Below are 22476 nucleotides of genomic sequence, written 5' to 3'. Positions count from 1 at the left end.
CCATTGTCACTTCCTTGGAGTGATATACTGATCATGTTCATGAGAGTAGTGGAGGCAGGGTCATTGAATATTTTTAAGGCAGAGGTAGATAGATTGTTGACTAACAAGGGAGTCGAAGGTTATCGGGGGTAAGCGCAATATGGAGTTGAGACCACAATCAGATCAGCCATGATCGTATTGAATGGCGGAGCAGGCTTGAGGGGGCCAAATTGCCTATTCATGCTCCTAATTTGGATGTTCGTATGACATCCTATGCCTTTGACCATTTTAACATTATGCGTGCTAACTTGCCGTTCACTTTTCTTACTAAGAGCATTACTTTGTGTCATGAGCAGTTTTGCTGACAGCCACGGGATGGAGATGATGAAGAATATGCTGGCAAGTTTGTGTTCTGTTAGTGAAATACATCACTTTTCCAATATTGTGGTTGTAAGCAAGTGAGTTTAAAGGTTAGCCAGGTTGCTGTAATGTCTACTATGCAGTCGAACGATGTTATATGTTGCATCTGTGATGACTTGTTCAGTTACATTTGAGGAATAATTCAACGGGTTTGTCAGAAATATTGTCAGAGACTGTTTCTCATCTTGGCTATATCATAGGAAATTAAGATGCAAGAACTGGGAAGGGTTAGAATCACAAAACGTAGTAGAGAACTGACAGCATCATGATTAAATCTACAGTAAATGTATTACTCTTCTACACAACAACTCTTTCAAACTACTCATGAGGAAACTCTAATGGCCACACATCAGAAAGACATCTACAACAACACAAAAACAAATTGCTGCAGATGCTGGAAATCTGAAATAAGAACAAAAAAGGCTGGAAAAACTCAACAGGTCAGGCAGCATCTGTGGAGAGAAATCACGTTAACAGACATCTATCATTGGTTCAAGCTTTTGAACGAATGTGCTGCCTGAGTAACGATCCTTGTGTCTGGTTTCGTGTGTTTGTCATACCACAGCTATTGTTGCTGCTTAACATCGCAGGATATCTGAACTACTGATCCTGGTTTCTTAAATGCTCCTATGATAACATATTGTTCCATGAGATGTTCTGAGTGATGTCTTCACAATACCCCTTGTGCAGTTGAATGGCTTTACTTTGTTCTTAGGATTCTGAACAAACATCTTCCTTCCGGAATTACAAGTGATTCAATGACATTCATACGCTTTATCTTTTCAATGGTCACTTTCTGCAATTTTTCATTTACTTGCTTTTCAGATTATCTGATGTATTATCATCATAGCAATCTCTAGCATGATGGCACAGAAACATGCTTTGTGTTTGATGCAAAGCAATTTTTCATGAGCATTTTGCTCCCATGTTGCTGATAATATTGCAAGGCAATATATTTTCTTACAAGCAATCACCTCACTGCACGTTCAGACCAACTGAGTAATCAACTTTGTTAACTTTTATTGTTTTATAATCTTGTCCGTGTTGGATTCCGGTTCAAACAAAGGTGTGGAAAGGCTTTCCATTCATGGATAAATGTGTTCCACCTTTGTGCAGACCTTCAATAAATTTTGAAGGACTGCATAGTATTCATGTTCTTCTTTTGCTTTGTGTGTCCATGAAAGATCCCTTTTTTGGGTTTTGTTAATGTGCTTTTCCATAAGAGGAGGGCAACTGACTGTGGGCTTACGGATATTTTACTTGCAAGCGCACACACAAGCAGCATGGTCTGCAGGGAATGGACACTAGTGAATATCTGTGAAGAAAATGGATTTATGAAATTACCACGACTTTCAGCAAAATAAACTCAAGGAACTGTTCCCACAATTTGAACTTTGATTGAATTGGACTGTGATGTTGCAGAAAAAAAACTGTACATTAGCTTTGCTAATCCGGTGCCCCACAAGTGTACAATTTGGAAGCATTTTCCTAACTACCAGACAGCAGCACGTTTATATGTATTGCTTCAATATAATCATTATTTTGATGTACATCAGCCAGAGCTGACTGTACTTTTTTTATTCATTCGTGGGATGTAGGCATCGCTGGCTAGGCCAGCATTTATTGCCCATCACTAATTGCCCTTGTTCAGACGGCATTTAAGAGTCAACCACTTTCCTGTGGGTCTGGATTCACAAGTAGGCCAGACCAGGTAAAGATGGAAGATTTCCTCTCCTAAAGGACATTAGTGAACCAGTTGGGTTTTTACAGCAATTGACAATGATTTCATGGTCATCATTAGATTTTTAATTCCAGATTTTTATTGAATTCAAATTTTACCATCTATTGTGGCAGGATTTGAACCCGGGTCCCCAGAGCATTACCCTGGGTCTCTGGTTACTGATGTATGAACTTAAATTATCAGAATCCCTGTTTTCTTCCTATGCTTATGCTGTTTTTATGTGTTCAATATTTTTGTGGATTTTTATTTTGGCTCCAAGGATACACACATATTGTTATGTATTTAACATCTTACTCTGTGCCCCGTACCTATTTTTCAAAGGCTTATAATTCAAACATATGAATTCAACTTAGCACCTTCAGCATGATGTAGCCGTCTCACTTAGTTGGTCTTGAGGGAAAATTTTGGCTGTTTATTATTGATAGAAATTGTGAATTCACATATAAAAAATGAGATAATATTTTGGCATAACTCTGTCCCCATCCCAACCACTAGGCACAAGAATTGGTGTCTAGTGATCTCCAGCTTACTGAAGGATATCTTCAACGCCGGTACGCTTCATAGGATGCCAGTTAAAATCCATGAAGTTAAACTCTCCCATAGAAAGGATCAGTTGCCACACTTTTCTTTTTTTAGAAGACTGTGGGTATTTTGCCATTTTTGCCTTGGTTCGACTTGACATAGAACTTCTGAACACAAACATGAAGGTCAAAACGGAAAATAAATCTTGATGCCTCTTTCTGTTTTTATATGCCTTGACAATCTTCTGGATAACTTAGAAGCCAGCTTATGAGGCTATAGGACCTCTTAGAGGTGACATGAGTTACAGCAGGTTACAATATTGAGGCCTAGAAGATTCTTCAATTGTTGAAGAATGACTCATTTATGGAAACCTACTCTCGAAAACACAGCCTTACTACTTATTCCATACTTGCCTTGTGTGCTGTCTTTTTGTTTTAAATCATAAGCACCCGTTCACAAACATTCATAAAAGAAAACATTAACAACCATATTAAGAAATTTTGTTTTATTCGTCCGTGGGATGAGGGCGTCGCTGGCCAGGCCAGCATTTATTACCCATCCCTAATTGTCCTTGTTCAGTTAAGAGTCAACCACATTGCTGTGGGTCTGGAGTCACATGTAGGCCAGACCAGGTAAGGACAGCAGATTTCCTTCCCTAAAGGATGTCCTTTATGTATACATGTGTATGTGTGTCCATGAAAGATCCCTTTTTTAACATAACACTGTCTCATACCTACTTTTCAAAGGCTTATAATTCAAACATATGAATTCAACTTTGCACCTTCAGCATGATGTAGTTGTCTCATTTAGATTGTCTTGAGGGAAGATTTTGGCTGTTTATTATTGATAGCAATTGTGAGTGTACATATAAGAAATGAGATAATATTTTGGCAGAACTTTGCCCCCATCCCAACTACTAGGCAAAAAATTGGTGTCTAGCGATCTCCAGCTTACCGAAGGATATCTTCAAGGACGTTTTTATGACCATCGGCAATGGTTTCATGGTCATCATTAGACTTTTAATCCCAGATTTTTATTGAATTCTGCCATGGTGCTCTGGATCTCTGTAACCTTATATATTGTGTAACATGTCATTGTCATCAAGTTCTTTGGCTTTTTGTCACATTGAATTCCACTTGTTCACAAAGGACTTCAGTAAACATGGCTTTTCACCCATTTAATCATACCCCACACAGATAAAACATTCACTATTGTAACACATAGGTGTGCCAAGTAATGACAGTGGCATTACAGCTTTGTATAAATGTTTGAGATGACTGATTACTAAACTAAATTAAAACATTTATTAACAAAAGAAAAATTTCCAGCACATACACAAGATTACAGTTACTTAATACTATAACAAATCCCAAAATTCCTAATTAACCTGACTCCCAACTCCACACCCGTTTTAGGCAAAGTCCAAAGTAGATTTTAAATTTACATAGGCAAGCCAGCAGGTTTACCACAGCACCAACTTGACATGGAATTCCAAAGGCTTTCCTCTCCCTTGGTTACTGGACATAGCAGACTTCTGCAGAAGTGGCTGGGGGCTCCCCCAGGGCAGTTTTACACACTCTGGGCAGAATATTTAGCTTGGCGGGCGGGTGCACGCCCTACCCACACAAGCATTAAATAAAGCGCGTTGACACTGGCTGAGAATGCCGATGTCAACGTGCACTCTCGCAATATTTTGCTAGGCGGACGCACAATGGAGATGGAGGTGTGCCCACCATTACTTAAGTGGCCAGTTAAGGCCCTCAAGACACCAATTGTCTGCGACTTTATGAAGCCCGTGTGATTTTTAAGCTGTTACACAAGCAAAACGAGCAGGTGGGCAGGCCACAATATGCAAAAGCTCATCCATGGGTGAAATAAGAAGGGTCAGTGGCCTTGTCAAAGCGATTAGTAGGGAGTTCAGGATATCACTTGCTGCTGGTTGCTTTTGTGAACAGGATAGCTTCATTTCGCTTCAGAGCTGCATTCAGATATTTTAGAGGCTTCAGTTCAGGACTCAACTATTGTTGTCCAGGCCCTCGGAGGATTCACACCACGTGGGGCCTTCCAGGTATCAGACAGCCTTCCCTTACCCTGGTAATGGGGATTGTGGTCTCTGCTGTAGGCACCTCCGAGGAGGAGGAAGAGAGGGCCAAAAGGAGGAGGAGGCCAGGTGTCCCTATTCAGTTTCCAGGGGAGGAACCTGTGGGAGGAGAGGCACAGGCACAAGGGGCGCAAGGTCAGCAGGTAGTCCAAGGTGGAAGGGGCCACAGAAGATGTCACTATCCTGCTGCCAGGATTTACAGGCGGTGATGCAGCTACCTCAATATGTCTGAGGTGCAATGCCGACGGAGGCTCCGTCTCTCACGGGAGACTGTGACCTACATCTGTCAGAGGATCGGCCCTGAGATCAGCTCCGACTGTGTGGGTGGACACCCCATGCCAGTAGCTTAAAGGTCACATTGGCCCTCAACTTCTATGCCTCTGGCTCTTTCCAGGGGTCAGTAGGGGATCTTTGTGAAGTGTCCCAATCAGCTGTCCATAGTTGCGTCAAACTGGCAACAGACGCTCTGTCCAGGCGCGCATTGACTTTAATTCTTTACCATACGGACGAGGCCAGCTAGGTAGAGTGAGTCAAAGGCTTCACAGTGATTGCTGGCTTCCCCCGCATCCAGGGTGCAATCAACTGCACACATGGCCATCAAGGCACAGCGGGTGAGCCGGGAGCCTTCATCAACAGGAAGGGATTCCACTCCATGAACGTGCAGATAGTGTGTGATCGCAAGATGCAGACTCTGCAAGTGTGTGCAAGGTACGCTGACAGCTCCCATGACTCTTACATCCTCAGACACTCCGAGGTGCTGAGGCTCTTCAGTGCTCCAGCCCGACTGGATGAATGGCTGCTGGGTGACAAGGGCTGTCCTCTCAAAAGGTGGCTCATGAAGCCTCTCCGCCATCCAGGAACAGAAGCTGAGCAGCGGTACAACAGGAGCCATGCCTCCACAAGGGCTGTGGTGGAGAGAACCATCGGTCTTCTCAAGATCGGCTTCCAATGCCTGGGCTGTTCAGGGGGTGCACTGCAATGTCCCCCAGATCATGTGTCACTGATAGTGGTTGCACGCTGCTCTTTCCACAATCTGGCACTGGCAAGGAGGGACGCAGTGGAGGAAGAAGATCTTAACACAGCTGCACAGGCAACAGATGATGAGTCCAGTGGTGAGTCTGAGGATGAGCACGGTGAGGAGAACGTTGAGGGCGTACACGCAGACCTGGGTAACCTACAGGGAGGCAGGGACACCCAGGACGCTTTGATCCTATTCTCCTTCAGCTAGACTACCAAATAAGGACCACCACCACATGCCAGGGCTGCAGGTTGCAGGCTCCATTCTCAATCCCTGACAGGGCTAGTTCCTTGGTCAACAACATAAACTATGTGCCTTTGCATTTTCAGGAGACACACGTCCATCATGGCCTATCCTGCACCTACATAACAAATGAAGCTTATAGAGGCCAGTTGCTCAAAATAACATATAATTTACTTGTGAATGTTAAAAGTAGCAGAAATTAACATGAACCTATGTTTTCCATTACAAAAAAATGAAGAAAAATGGGGGAACCAAATATCACCCGTGATAAGCCCATGTTGTGCTTAAGGTGCTTCAAGTTTTCACTTGTGGGTGCTACGTCTAGGTGCTCGCCCTTTGCTGGCACCAGCATTGGAGACAGCCTGCTCACTCTGTGTCTTGTTGGCTTTGATGACCTTGGCGGGCGTCCTCTGGCCTGTAGAACCTGTGCTGGCTCCGCCTGGGAGGGAGCGTCCAGTGCCACGGCTGGCATCTCCCCAATCGCCACAGCCTCATCAGATGCCATGGTCACAGGCAAAGGGGCGGAGGAGCTGCTGCCCTCATCCGGAGCGCCCTGAGAGGAGCCCGCAGAGATGACAGGCAGCTCGTGCACCAACGTCAGGTTGCTTTGGACCTCCCTGCTCACCATTGATGGATGGGCACCGAGCTGGGATACTGGGTGCCTCATCTATCTCCCACACTGACACTGACCAGCTGAGGTCATTGCCAGTGTGAGGTCTTGCAGATCCGAGTGCATCCCCAGGAACCCCTGATTGAGTCCCTGGAGGAGCCTCTCCGTGAGAGTTGCCACTCTCTCATTGGAGGAGGCAGTGCGCTCAGCCATGAGTGTCATGGAATCCTCTACAATGGACATCATGGTACGCATTCCCTCATGCATCTCTGCCAGATCCTCCCACACACCCCGCTGGACATCCAGCATCTGCTGCCTCGGGGACGACTCCCAGAGGCCCACCATCAGCTATCAACTCAGAACGAATGGCTGGTGAGTCTAAAAGGGAGAAGAAGGACATGTCATTAACTTAAGTTGTGAAACTGTCACCGTGCATGCCTGGCACCCTGATGAGACAGAGATTTGCAGCATGGTGCCCTCGTCTTTCGATTATCAATGGGGATTGCAAGTTCCAGGCTCACATTAATATAGAGACTACACTGGAATGATAGCAATAGCCAACATTCTTGCCTCAGTGCATTGCACTCTTACCTTCCTCTGGCATCCAACTTCACCGCAGCCACTTGACTGAGGTGCATGGCGCCTCTCCAGCTCCAGGGCTTCTTGCTCATATCAACTGAGGATGAGGAGGTGTGGGGGTCCCCCGTCAGTCCTTGACCTCTCAATATTGTTTTGGGATGTTTTCTCCTGAAAGGATATAGGAGCATTGATTAGTCTACCCTGTACCTGCATTGCCATTGCAGCCTGGCTAACAGCACATGAGGAGCACCTCGCAGGGCTCAGGTAATTCGTGACCCTGGAGCCGCAAGGCACTCAGTCCAAGCAGCCAGATCTCACCCTCTTGGCCAGCTCCTGCCTCATTGACATTTAGCACAGATATTCTAACACCTTTGAGGTCCATGGGGATCTTAACTATTCTGCAAACATGGTACTCACCTTTCCCAATCGCAGCAGATCATTGAAGCGTTTACAGCATTGGACCCATGTACGCCTCACCACGTTGTGGCTGCTGAGCCAGGATGCCACCTCCTCCCAGACCTTTTTGGTGAGGTAGGGGGCCTCCTCCTCCCATCCCTGGGGACAAGGGTTTCTCTCCATGCTGCCACCTCCTCCAGGAGGGCTGCGAGGCACTCGTCTGAAAAATGCAGGGCCGACTGCCCCGCTGGCCTTCCCTCCTGCCGTGTCCACCTGCTATGGTCTCTATTGGCAACACATCCGCGTCCGTCGGTGGCAGCCTTCCATGGGCTGCCGAGGCTGGATTTGAATAGGCTACCGGGTCTCCATTGGACCCAACGGACATCATGCCCGCCCCTTCGCGCACATTCCAGGCTGCGTATCACGCTGGTTGGGCCTTAATTAGCCTGCCCGCGTAAAATCGCAGAGCACTGCCGATCGCAGGCGGCGGTCAGATTCCCGATCGCTCCCGCCGACCCCGCACATCAAGGATAAAATTCTGCCCTCATTTTAGATCTTACATGGCCTCCCAACCTAGCCTCCCATTCCTCTTTATATATGTTTCCCTCTCTCTAATCTGTAAATTCCATTGTTCTATATGTCTTTGGAAATTTACTTTTCCCATAATATAAAAACCTTTCATGTTGCCAATATGGTCAGTACCTTTGGTAAAGAATAAACAGACTGCCTGGCCTCGCTCGTCTTGTTAGTTGTAATCTATCATCCCTTTGAAACCTAAACAACCCCTTCAGGTATCTAAAAATGCAAATTTCCTTCACACCTTACATGCTAAGCCATGTTTACTCATTAGCATTTCAAACGCCTTTTACCCCAGCTTGTTTTGATTATTTCCAGTTTGCAGTCTATCTGACTCTAATTCAATTAAATCACACAGACAGAACCAAACACACTCACACCCATACACCTACTTTACAATAAACCACAATAATATAATGAAAAAATGTTAGTTTCATGACAGTATCTCACATTTTATGGTGACTATTTTGTTCTCTAATCTTGTGATTTTTGTTGACATGCAGGATTTTTAGGCAAAATCTCTTTTGTGTTCATATGAACTTCCAATGTAAAGGGAAATTATTTTTATTTGACATTTAGCTGTGCCAGATGTTCAACTGCAAAACTGACATAGAAAATTCTTTTCACACTGACAAATTAGACATGTTAAAAGCCTGTGTCAGAATGAGTGCCTTTTTCCTCAAACTAATAGGTGCTCCCTTCTTAATATCCCTGAAAACAAATGAAATCCATTTGGAAATTACCGTTATAAGAATTTCATAACAAAAATGCCTTTCATTAGTTACTTTGGGGCACTCAACATGTCACATCAGTTTTAGCATCACTCTGTGTGCATTGCGTCAGGCGGAATTGAGAATTGCAATTTCACCTGTTTATAAGTATAAATGGCACAAATAAATTACACATGGTTTACTTTTAAATGAACTCACATATGTGGCTCAGCACTAAAACTTAAAACTGCACTGCTGAATATTCCCCAAGATGGTGAATGCATCGTGCTTAACTAAATTATCCAAATATATGGCTTGATTGCATCTTGATTCTTGAAATTTTGAAATATTGTGGTTAGTAAAATATGGGATAGTGATGATAGCGATGACCTTTTTGAATGTTGGAGCCCTGAGCATTACCACTTGTAAAATGCCATCACTTATTTTATACTGCAATAACATTATATAACTCCTTACTACAATTTATTTTCAATTACAGATCAATGTTTAATTATCATTTAACACCACAGGAAAGTTTGTAGAGAAAATCACATTTTATGTAAAGTATCATATATTCTAGGTGTTTTGTGGAAGTTCTCAGCTTTAGTTTGCTTTACGTGAAGGTGACTATGCGACAGTTTTGTCTTTAGTGTGCTCAGTGTAATAGCACCTGCTGCTTCTGGTACTGTGTGTTGTCACTGTTCCTTGGCATATGCCACCCTTATTACTTAGTAAAATGTACTTTTTAAAGAAACTCAAAACTTAAGAACTGACACATTAAATATTATGTATATGCATAACAGTCTGCATTGTTAAACTGATCAACTCCAAATATAATGAATAAAATAAACCAATAATTAGTTAATTACTATCTGGCCAGTAATCCTTGAATCAGAACCAACATGCACAAAATATAAATTCTGGTGAAAAGCAGTTGATCGACTTTGTTTACAGTATAGAAAACAATTCAAAATTCTGTTCTTTTCATTCATGGAATTAGGGGGAAATCATTTCTCATGAAGCTGTAAATTAAAAAATACTTTAGAGTTAAGTACAGATTGAACAAGGTGTCCAATTAAACTGAAATTAAATTCTACATCTGTGGGTGTCTGTTATGCAATATACATACAAACTTTGCTGCAATTTCTCTGAGTTACTTGCTGAACTTCCTATTCATGTTCCACAGCCCTGCAGGAAGTAGCAGATATGGCTCATCAGGAAACCTCAGCCAAGGCAGCTCTCAACTTAGTGAACTTGACCATGATAATGAGAGCATCCATGGGTCTGGAATGGATGACAGACGAGATCAAGAGTCATATCACTCACATCACAGCTCAGGGAGTTTAAGACAAGATACACAGGAATGGTACAATGAAGATGATGATCAACAGAAACACTTGAGCGAATGCAAGGAAGTTGAGCATTATGAAGATTCTGGAAAAGTTGATGAAACTGCACCTGAGATTCCCCTCAACAGTATCTCCCCACAGCTTGAGGAGATTATAAAACCACATGACAAGTCAGTACTGCAATTATATTACATTATACACTTTCATAATTGCCTTTGTTTCAGTTGACTTGGATTGTGACAGTTAGAAACCTTTCTGAAAAATCAGTATCATCTCTTTAAAAACCGTCAGTTTGAGGCAGGTGCTCTAGCTGAAGATTGCAATCTGTGATCAAGACTATCACTGCATTTCATAATTCAGAAAATGTTTCTTTCAACTCACTAACAAGTATAACTCTAGGATTCATTGTTTCTATTAGTAACCTACCAACAATTAATATATTCAAGTAACATTCCTTCCTATGCAATTTAATATAGGCATTAATCTGTTTCAAACAAACAAGTTAAAATCTCCATTAAAATAACAGAGTAGGCACTGATTACTCACTCATTTACCTCCAGTTTGTCTAGGCTACTTGCTGCTTTAAATTGGTTAACAGCCTTTAATTTGGGCTTTTATTGATGGCAAGGTATCAGTTACACCAGTGTCACAAAGTTCAGAAAGTAAACGAATGAAAGAGATCGTTCAGTCTTTCAAGTTCAACCTTCCTTGACTGTCAGAGCATCTAATCCCCTCTTGAATGATTCCAGAGATGTTTTTCTCACCAGAAAACAGAAACATCACTCTAAGTATGAATCCTTTGTATGAAGTGATTCCTCTCAATCACCCTGAACTTCTCTTTTATCAATTTATATGTTTGTGCCTTTGTCCTCCATTCTTGGTTTAACTTAGAATGCTGCTTAGGATTAATCACTTATGTTCCGCTTTTTGTCTTCTGTACCTCTGTAAGATGACTTCTCATTCTTCTCCTTTTCAAAATTAGAGAGACCAAGTTTTTTCTATCTTTTTCTCATATCTTAGTCGTCATGCATTAACGGTCTGACTTGTGGCTCCTTTTTATGTCACTTTCACAGCTTGAAAATTTGTCTCCCTTCAGTCTCAGTGACTAGAATTGCATGCAGTGGGATAATAAGTTGTCGTGGGTAGTAGCACCAAATGGACAGTAGGCCATGGGCTGTCTGTTCTACACTCGTCCTTCTGACATTCGGATCCGTTATGGAACTGAATAATGACTGGGGCAAGTAACAAGTGGTTGATGCAAAGCTGCCCATTTTGTGCTACTGTCAATGACAAATATCTACTCCAGCATTCAATATGTGCCCTGATTAGAGCTTATATAGCTTCACCATGATTTTGTATGACCTTTCTTGATTTGCCAATATAGTTCATAATTCTGGTTGTGTTATTTATTCCTCTGCTGCAGTAATTTAACAATTTGGGGTTTTTAAACTGCTAACACTCCCAGTTCCCTCTTCAGCCTCCCCCTTAGCTAGCTCAGCGCTATTTATTAAATTAATTGGTTGTTTATTTTTATCTAAATTCCAATATATAAAACCTTGAAATTATCTGGCTTAACAATGGGAGATTAAATTCAACACAATGTGCAAATATTGTTGCAAATCTTGCAGTAAATTAACTGTGAGGCTATCAGTGTTCATCGTTATTAAAAAATAAATTGGACACCAACTTCCGGCAGCCACACATGCACAATTAAATGGGGAAATCAGGAGGCTGCTGTTCGAGTTGCCCTGATCCTCCAGAACCCTCACTATACCAGTATCTCATCGAGAGACTTAGCATTCAAATAATGGAAAGGCATGAAATTGGAGTGCTGGCATGATAGAGACCCACTATTTACACCAAAAATGTTGGGGCTTGTCCATTCAAGTGGGAGTTAATTTTGAACAATGTGATAAGACTTAATCAGCACTAAGTAAACTCTTTGGCACTGAAAATTAATTTTTACGAATTTGAGTTTTCATTTCTTCATGTTTTAATTATGGTGGGAGATTTAAAAAACTTAAAAGATGTAAATAATTGTTTCTTTAACTTTTCCTTTCTTTCGCTTTTATCTCTTATAATCTTATATTTCTTTACCCCTCTTATTTTGCTTTCTATACATCATCTGACATTGAATTAATTATTCTGACTGACTGACCTCTGGTTTAGATTCTGCAGGGGAAATGTTGGATAAGGCCTGATAAGAGACATGGGGATTGTGATACACAATTAACCCACTCCCATTTGTAGTGATGCAGGCATCACACCACCTTCCTACTGCTATCTAATTTAAATGATAGCATACGGCCCAGTGCCGAATGTGCTGCTGAATGGCTTCATGCCTCATCAGAGGGCCAAAGTTCATGCAAAGCTAGCACCACTAAAAGCTAGCTTGCACTACTTAAAGGGAAGGTGCATTCTGGCTGCAGCAGGTAATGAAACTGTTTGTGGAAGAGTCTTTGAGCAGGAAGGATCATGTGAGTGGTGTAACAGGGAAGATATCATTCCCCCAGCTTCTCTGATGCAGCATTGGAAGACTTGGTGCAGGAGGTGGACAAGACAGCAGAGATCCTCTTCCCACAGGGGCAAGGAGGCCCTCCAGCCAGTCAATGAGAAGGCAGTGGGAGCAGACAGCCATTGCTGTCAATGCGAGAAGTCTATCTCCGAGGATCTAGATGTAGTGCAGAAAAGGTTTTATGACCTTACATGAATGGTAAAGGTCAGTGAGTGCATCTTTAAATACTGTATCGTTACAAATGATCGACTAGCCTCACACACTGCTCCATTTACTACAAGCTCCTCATTTCACTCACCTACAAACATCCTCTGTCAAGCATGATTCACGCCTAACATTCATAGTCTCACCTCACGCTCACATGCATAGCAATGCTGTAAGCCTCACACCCAGGTTTGCACAAACTGTCAGCTATTCAAGATGACGGACACATCACCCAAACATATTTCACTACACTAACTGACCCACATGCCTCTCTCTTGCAGGACAAATGGTGCATAACTGCAGACAGCAGCTCCTAACCAGCGGGTACAGGTACAGCCATATGTCCTAACCCCCTTGGAGGAGATAGTGCTAGCAATCATTGGTGAGGTCATGGCCAGGGGCGAGGCTGAAACCATGAAAGATGAAGGTATCTCTTGCCTAATCCACCACCTCACATCCCTTATCATCCCACAATCTCTTCTGATTTACAAGATGTAGGTGGTGTAAGCTTGCATCTCTTCTTTCCTCTCCTTTCACTGCAACCCACCTGTTTCTCCTTTCAGGTAGCCACCCAGTGAAGTACTCATGCAGGAGCATGAAGTGCAATAGGAGCAGGATGTTAACGATGAAGAAATATCTTCATTCAGTCTCATACTTGAAACCACTCCAGCTCAGATATTGGCTAGTTGCAAACTTTAGAGGAGAGGAAGAATTTGTACATGTTGAGTCACCAAGGGAAAGTGACCTATGTTCAGAGCAGTGAGTAAAGAGTGCTGCAGGTGCCAGCTCCCCAGTGGGCATAGTCAGACATGAGCTCTGCTACAGGAAACTCAGCTGAGGAATTCGATTGAATGTATAGAAGAAGACTGGTGGCATGCACATAGAAATTCTTGATGTATGGGCAAGCCTTCCAGAAAGTTTGCTATCACTATGAAGGAGCATGGAGAAGTCCACACCAATTTGGCATAGGGCTTTGCACAGCTCTCAGAGCACATTCTTTTGAATGCAGAAGTGGTGGCAAACTTACCCACCTGATCCGACCATGATGCAGAACCTGATGTTTGATGCCTCAAACTCCATTGCAGCGCAGCAGAAGACACCCAACATTTGAGTGCTGCAGTGAAAATCCCATGTTCAAAGGGGCTTGAAGGGTCTCACAGGAGTTCAGGAATCTGTCCTCCAGCAGATGACTAGGATTGCTGAGGTGCTGTCCCAGGTGAGTGACAGTGACTCTGTGGAGCATGAATCAGCTGTCCTCTTTCAGGGTGATAGTATTCGTCCTCCCACCCCAAACCATTCTGTCAGTACCCTTGCTGTTGCCTGTCAGCCAGCCAGCCCAGACTGCTGTTGCTCATGCCAAAATGGCATAATGTAAAGCCGGGCTTTCCAGGCTCAGAGTTGTTTGAGGGCACCCTGCAAGGCCATCCACAGTTTTCCCCTACTGAAAGTCAGCTACCTTACACCAGCCATGCTGCAGCCACTGAAGGAACATTAAACCAGGCTAAGACACCAGCAAGATAGGCACTAAGAAAAATGCAAAAGGGCAACCAATTGACTTTTGCTTTCCTACCAGCACTGATCCCTGTGGCATTCCATTAGTTACAGTTTGCCAACCTGAAAGGCCATTCAGCATCTTGTATACTTCAATCAAATCACCCCTCACACTTCTAAACTCCAGTGGAAACAAGTCCAGTCTGTCCAACCTTTCCTCATAAGGCAGCCCACTCATTCCAGGTATCAATCTAATAAACCTCCTTTGAACCGCCTCCAATGCATTTACATCCCTCCTTAAATAAGGAGACCAAAACTGCACACAGTATTCGAGGTGTAGTCTCACCAATGCCCTGTATAACTGAAGCATAACATCCTTGCTTTTATTTTCAATTCCTCTTGTAATAAAGGATAGCATCCCATTAACCTTCTTGATTACTTGCTGTACCTGCATACTAACCTTTAGTGACTCGTGCACGAGAACACCTAGATCCCTGTGCAGCTCGGAATTCTGCAGTCGTGCTCCGTTTAAGTAATACTCTGCTTTTTTATTCTTCCTGCCAAAGTGAACAACTTCACACTTACCCACATTATACTCCATCTGCCAGATTTTTTCCCACTCACTCAACTTAACTATATACGTCTTCAAATTCCTTGCCTTCTTCACAACATACTTTCCTACCTACTTTGGTGCTGTCTGCAAATTTAGCTGCCATGCCCTCGCTCACCTCATCTAAGTCATTGATGTAAATTGTAATAAGTTAAAGCCGCAGCACAGACCCCTGTGGGACTCCACTCGTCACATCCTGCCAATCAGACAAAGACCCAATTTTGCATCTGTTTTCTGCCAGCCAGCCAATCTTCTATCCAGGCTAATATGTTGCCCCCTACACTGAGCTTTTAGTTTCCTAGTAATTTTTCTCAGTGATCATAATTGTTTTAAATGGTATGATCTTGTATATCTTGGGACAAAACCAAATTGGTTATGATTCTTTCATATGTAATTAATCACTTAAGAATTTTTTTTTCAGTTATAGTGATGAACCTGGTACGCCTCCATTTTCTCCTGCTAGAGCACGCTGGATTCGAGCCATCAACAAAGTTCGAATACAAATCCAAGAGGTAGTGCTATAGTTTATGGGTTGCCTTCTGATTGATCCTGTTTCCAAATGTATAAACTACAAATTTGAATTGCTGATTGCTCCATATCAGTGACTATCCATAATTTGTTTTGATTGTATTGCTGGACAAATGAGTTGGATAGATAATGATGATGATGTGTACATGGATTTGTGTGCCTAGACATAGCAAAATGTAGAGAGCTAGAACCTCAGAATTAATCACAGCCAAGGTTCAAGTCCTCAACCAAAGATAAAATTCAGGGAAAATAATTCCCAGTATACTTGCTTAGCAACATGTGTACACCTCAGTCATTAGCTCAGAGAATAACGTAAGTATTAAAAATTCTGCACAAATCCTTCATAAATACTTCACTGTGGGAGAGCAGAGATTTAAAAATATATCAGTGTTCAGTATTAACTTTTTAGGTAGTTGGAAATATACTTGTGGAAATTATTGATCATCTTACACATAACCAATTAAATAGCCCTTAACTAGACATAGAGGTAATTGTTCAGGAGAAAATAAAGATAACTTTGGGGGGAATTTGAAAAACCATGGGCAGAATTTTTCATCCCACGGACAGGCACATGCGTCAGGTGAGCGTCAGGATGTCATCGCACACTCGCGTGATATTTTACTTGGCAGGCGGGCATGGTGCTGGAGCGACGCCCGCCATTAATTAAGCGGCCACTTAAGGCCCTTAACAGCCCAATTGACTATGATTTTTCCTTGCCCGTGTGATTTTCTCGTTGCACGGGCAAATGGCAGGTGGCCAGCCGACATTTTCACAAACCTCATCCAAGAGCAGGATAAAAAGGGTCAGCAGCATTGCCAGTGTGAGTAATGAGCAGTTTTGGAGATAGTTTGCAGCTGGTTGCTTATTGGTACTTGGCAGCTTCATCTCTGTTCGGGGCTTCGTTCTTAACAATGCCAGGCTTCATTTCAGGACTCATTGCTGTCTGCCAGGCCCCCGTGGATTCAGACAGTGTGGACCCTCCCAGGTATAAGGCAGCCTTCCCTTACCCTGGTAATGGGGATTGTGCTCTTCGCTGGAGGCACCTCCTCTGAGGAGGAAAAGAGGGGCAGAAGGGAGAGGAGGCCACATGCCCCAATGCAGATTCCAGGGGAGGGACCTGTGGGAGGAGAGGCGTAGGCACAAAGGGCGCAGGGACAACAGGAAGTCCAAGGTGGAAGGGGCCGCAGAAGACGTCACTATCATGCCAGGGTTTACAGGCAAGCAATGCAGCTACCTCAATATGTCAGAGGTGCAATGCCGAAGAAGGCACCGCCTCTCAAAGGTGAGCGTGTACTCCATTTGCCAGATGATTAGGCCTGAGATCAGCTCCGACTGTATGGGTGGACACCCCATGCCAGTGGCTTTGAATGTCACAGTGGCCCTCAACTTCTATGCCTCCAGGTCTTTCCAATGCTCAGTAGGAGATCTGTGTGGAGTCTCCCAATCAGCTGTCTACAGTTGCGTCAAACTGGTGACAGAAGCTCTATTCAGGTGGTTACTGACCTTTATTTTTTACTGTATGGACGAGACCAGCCAGGCTGAGTGAGCCAGAGGCTTTGCAGCGATTACTGGGTTCCCCCGCGTCCAGGATGCCATCATCTGAACATATGTGGCCATCAAGGTGTCAGCGGGTCAGCCGGGTGCCTTTGTCAACAGGAAGGGCTCCCACTCCATGAACGTTCAAATAGTGTGTTACCACAGGATGCAGATTCTGCAAGTCTGTGCAAGGTACCCAGGCAACACCCAGGTGCTGAGGCTGTTCAGTGTTCCAGCCCGACTGGATGGATGGCTGCTGGATGACAAAGGCTATCCGTTGACTAGGTGGCTCAAGATGCCTCTCCGCCATCCAAGAACAAAGGCATAGAAGCTTTAAAATACAAATCATGCCTCCTAAGGGCAGTGGTAGAAAGGACCATAGGTCTTCTTAAGATGCACTTCCAATGCCTGGACCGTTCAGGGGGAGCACTACAATACCCCCCAGAGCGGATGCTACTGATCGTGGTTGCATGCTGCGCTCCCCACAATCTCACACTGGCAAGGAGGGACCCACTGGAGGAAGAGGATCTTGAGGCAGCTGCACAGGCCACAGATGATGAGTCTAGTAGTGAATCCAAAGATGAGCGTGGTGAGGAGAACGTTGAGGGTGTGGAGCCAGACCTCGGTAACCTGCAGGGAGGCAGGGACATCAAGGATGCATTGCTCCTTCAGCTAGGTTACCAAAGATCAGCTACAAACGCATGCAGGGCTGCCACCTCTATCCCAGATGTCTGAAAGAACCCTTTCATTTGAACACAAAGAGCACTCAGTACCTTTGCAATAAAGTTCAGAGCCAAATATGTTCTGCATTACATACTGGCGTTCCCCGCAGCAATGAAATAAAAAGATGAAGCATACTCAGGCCATGAAGACAAAAACATCATTTATATTATTCTGACAATTCAATAATCTTAACAGAAACGTTTCTGGTATTCAACATCTGACCAGTATACATAAAGTTAACAAAAAAGAACATATAATCACCCGTGACCTGTCCGTCTTGTGCTCATGGTACCTTTAACTTATGTTTGTGAGTGCCACGTCTAGGTGCTCCCCCTTGCTGGCATTGGCATTGGAGACAGCCTGCTGACTCTGCTGTCTTGTTGGCCTTGATGACCTTCCTCTGGCCAGTGGAGCCTGTGCTGGTACCACCTGGGAGGGAGCCTCGATAGGCGTCTCCCCAGTCGCCGCAGCCTCTTCAGATGTCATGGCCACTGGCAGAGGGGCGAAGGAGCTGTTGCCATCATCCAGAGCGCCCTGAGAGGAGCCTGCAAAGATGACAGGCAGCTCGTGTTCCAACGTAAGGTCACAGTGGACCTCCCTGCACACCATTGATGGACGTGCACTTAGCTGGGATACTGGGCGCCTCATCCATCGCTCGCACTGACACTGACCAACTGAGGTCAGTGCCTGTGTGAGGGTTTGCAGGTCCAAGCGCAACCCCAGGAACCCCTGATTCTGTCCCTGGAGCTGCTTCTCCATGAGAGTCACCATTCTCTCAATGGAGGAAGCAGTGTACTCGGCCATGACAGTTAACGCAGTGCTCATGCTCCGCATGGACACCCCATCACGGAGACCATGGCACGCAGACCCTCATGGACCTCTGCTAGATCCTCCCGCACATCTCGCTGGACATCCAGAGACTTATCATCAGCCTTCGACTGAGCATCGTCCTGGTCCCCAGCAATCCTCCTGACTGCTGTTGTCCTGGGCACACTCTGCCTCCGCCTCAAGCGATTGCAAAGTGCCCTCATCAATGTGCACCGATATACTAGCCGCCACTTTAATGCTCACTGAAGTGCTGGTATCTACGCTGGTGCCTGCTTCAGAGAGTGGGTATGACGCAGGTGCAAATGACGTCCAGTGGTCCTCCGGTGTCAGGGATGGCCCTTTGGGGTCCGGAGATAGCCTGCTGACGAACCTAAAAGGGAGAAGAAGGACATGTCATTAATTAAAGCATCACACTGACACTGTGCATGTGAGGCACCCTGGTGAGACAATGGAGATCTGCATCATGGCGCCCTCATTTCCAGTGGTCAATGGGGACTCCAGGTTCGAGGCTCATATCAATGAAAAGCCTACACTAGAATGGTTGCACAAGCTGAAAGCCCCACCTCTGTGCACTGTGGTCTTACCTTCGTTTGGCACCCCCGCCTCTCTACGCCCGGTTGCACGTGGGGCGTGCTGGCTCTTGAGCTCTAGGCCATCTTGCTCGTATCTGGACAGGATTAGGAGGCTAGCGGGCCCTCCGCTGGTCCGCGACCTTTCTATATTTTTGTGGGCAGTGTTCTCCTGAAACAACAGAGGAGCATTGATTAGTCCACTCTGTTCCTGCAGCGCCATTGCAGCCTGGCCAACCCCAGCTGAGGAGCATCTGGTAAGGTACACCTGAGTCGTGGCCCTCGAGCCGCAAGGCACTCAGCCCAAGAAGCCAGGGCTCAAAACCTGGGCCAGCTCCGGCGCTCAGTTGGCACTCAGACTCTAGCACCCCTGAGGTCCATGGGGGGGACAGCCAGACCTTAACACATCTGCACACTGACCCGTGCCAAAATGGTACTCACCCTTCCTGAGTGCAGCAGGTCATTGAAGCACTTCCGGCACTGCACCCAGGAACGCACACCATGTCACCGCTGCTGACCAGCACTGCCACTCCCTCCCATGCCCTCTTGGTGAGGTGCGGTGGCCTGCTCCTCCCTTCCCTGGGGACAGGGGTGTCCCTCCTGGAAGCCACCTCCTTCAGGAGGACAGCGAGGCACTCATCAGAAAATCGGGGGCTGAGTGCCCACCTGACCTGCCCTCCCGCCTGTCGTGTCCAGCTGCACTCAGGCCTATTGTGCTGGATCAGGGAACGTCTTCCATGGCAGCCTTGCAGGGGCTGCCTGGTCTGCTTTTAAACTGGCCGCCAGGATGCCATTGGACCCGGCAGCCAACAGGCCCCCGCATGGTCCTACCCAGCCAGTGTGGAGCTGCGATTCGCGCTGCGTGGAATCGCGGTCGGGACCCGATCGCAGACGGCAGTCCATTTGGCGGCCGCTCCCGGGCCCGCCTGCCGCGCCCAACCGATGAAGGGAAAATCCTGCCCCATTTGTCTTAAAAGCACTTAAAATGGAGGCGGGGTTATTGAATATTTTTAAGGCAGAGGTAGGTAGATTCTTTTTAGGCAAAGGAATCGAATGTTTTCAGGGGTAGATGGGAATGTGGAATTCAAAACACCAACAGACCAGCCATGATCTTATGAATGGCGGAGCAGCCTCGAACAGCTGATTGGCCTCCTTCTGCTCTTGCTTCATGGGCAGGATCCTCCCCCCAGTCGGGGGGGGAGGATTGTAGGGGAGCCGGTGCGAGCGGGTGGTTTCCCGATCGGCGTCCCCAGTCGGGGGCGTGCCGCCATTTTACATGGGCAGGCCAATTAAGGCCCACCCAGCGTGATGTGCGCCCGGAAGCGCTGTGCGCTCCCTGTATGAGCAGGGGGGGGGAATTCCCTGAGCCAGGAGTGCGCTCTTTCGCGCATGGGTGCAAGAGTGCACAGATCTCCCTGAGGCAAAGTGCTGCCTCAGGGAGATCGGCTCAAATGTGGAAAACAGATTAAAGAATAAAAAAAATTTTACTGACATGTCACAGCTGGGACATGTCCATTACTTTTATTTGAAGAGTATGTTAAGATTTTAAAACCCTCATGAAACCTCATCCCGCCGTGGATGAGGTCTCATGTTTCTTCTGAAGGCTGCCTGGGCTCTTCGCCTGCCCGCCAACCTTAAGGTTGGACGCGCACGTCCATTAAGTGTTTTAAGTACCTCACTAATGGCCTTAAGTGGCCGTTGGCAGCACCCGCCAACCTGAAAATCTAAATGATGCGGGGTGACATCGGGACGCACGCCCGACATCACCCGGCGTCATTTTACGCGTCGGCGAGCAGGCCCCGCCCCCGCCCGCAGACCTAAAAATTCTCCCCCGTATGTTCATATGTTCAATATTTTAAATAATGTCTTGACCAGTAGCACTGATGACTAAATTTTGAAAGTCAAACCGGTGCATTCAAACTAAGGTAATAGTTGAAAAACTTAGATTTTTTTTCTAAACAGGTGCTGGTTAGCATGAGTTTTTCTGAAATGCAGGTTTCATTTTATGGGTTTTAAATTCAAAGATAATGGCAGGGATAGTTAAAAGCTCACGTACTGGCAATGATCCATAATGACAAGGGCAAAAGACCAGCTGGAGTGGAAGATAATGCAGTATGATAAGACATTTAAGGATAAACAGACATTTTCAGCGCAAGTTTCACATTTTCCATCCCTGATGTTCAAGAAGATTTGGATATTTGATGCAGATCAGAATTGAGCAGAATTGATCACTGCAGAATATCATGGTCATTAAAACAATGTGGAATGACAGATTATGGCGCTCTGTGACTATCTAGATGCTAATTAATTGAGTAGCAAGGAAAAGCTAGATTTGATTTTTGGTGTAGTGGATAAAAGGAATGCTTTCAGTTCTCAATATCATGGCATCTGTATACTAGCGGTATATACTTTCAAGGTGTATTTGTGCTCAAACGAACTTAGTGGCAAGACAGAGTTTATTCCCCTTGATTCTTCTTCTAGTGAGATAATGCTATTAATAGCATCAGAAAAGCAAAATATACTCAGAGAGGGTCCTGCTAAATTTTTTGCATAGTTTATAAAATATCACACATTGAAAATGTCTTTGTTATATTTTACTTCTTCCCCTACATACATACAATTCCAAGGGTGAAAATAGCAAGCACCCGTTCATTCAATTGTCGGGGTCACTTTGTTATACCAGTGACATACAGGAAGTATGGCAGGACAAGACAAGTATACCTTGCCTACTACCTTTCCCAAATTGTAATGATCCAGATGTTAAAAAAATACACTGACCTTTGTGGCATTTTCTTCTTCTGATAACATGGGTAGTCCAGTCATCCAGCACCACTGAAGCTGCTTGGAGTTTCGATCAGCACTGGAAATAGGCAACTGCAAATTACAATTTGCACTTGTATGTCACCTTTAATGTAGAAAATCGTCCCAAATCACTTCATAAAGATATGATCAGATAAAAATGGCACCAAGCAAAAATCAGGAGATTTTGTGAAGGGTGACCGAAGGTTTGTTCAAAGAGGTGAGGAGGCTGGTGGATTTAGGGAGAAACTTTCAGAGGATGGGTTTTAGACAGCTTAATGTACGAACCACCAATGGTGGGCCAAAAAGAAGGGAATGTGCACAAAAGGCCAGCGTCAGAAGAGCAGAGTGTTGCCAGGGAAATATGTATATCGTTTGCTGCTTGTATTTTTAAAAATTATTTTCCTTACTTTACCCTTAATAATGCAT

General features: G+C 44.9%; 1 protein-coding gene across 3 annotated transcripts in view; it reads left to right on the top strand.

Annotated features, from left to right (window-relative positions):
- The window catches only part of unc13bb (unc-13 homolog Bb (C. elegans)), a 754941-nt gene that overhangs the window by 507003 nt on the left and 225462 nt on the right, over positions 1 to 22476 (top strand). For all 3 annotated transcript variants that reach the window (XM_078550332.1, XM_078550323.1, XM_078550314.1), the window contains 2 exons: positions 10082 to 10414; positions 15486 to 15576. In XM_078550332.1, coding sequence (XP_078406458.1) covers positions 10082 to 10414; positions 15486 to 15576 — 424 coding nt within the window. The remainder of the gene's footprint in view (positions 1 to 10081; positions 10415 to 15485; positions 15577 to 22476) is intronic.

Source organism: Cetorhinus maximus, chromosome 1, assembly GCF_964194155.1.
Source record: "Cetorhinus maximus chromosome 1, sCetMax3.hap1.1, whole genome shotgun sequence".
Taxonomy (NCBI): domain Eukaryota; kingdom Metazoa; phylum Chordata; class Chondrichthyes; order Lamniformes; family Cetorhinidae; genus Cetorhinus; species Cetorhinus maximus.
This window is presented reverse-complemented; position numbering and strand designations above follow the sequence as displayed.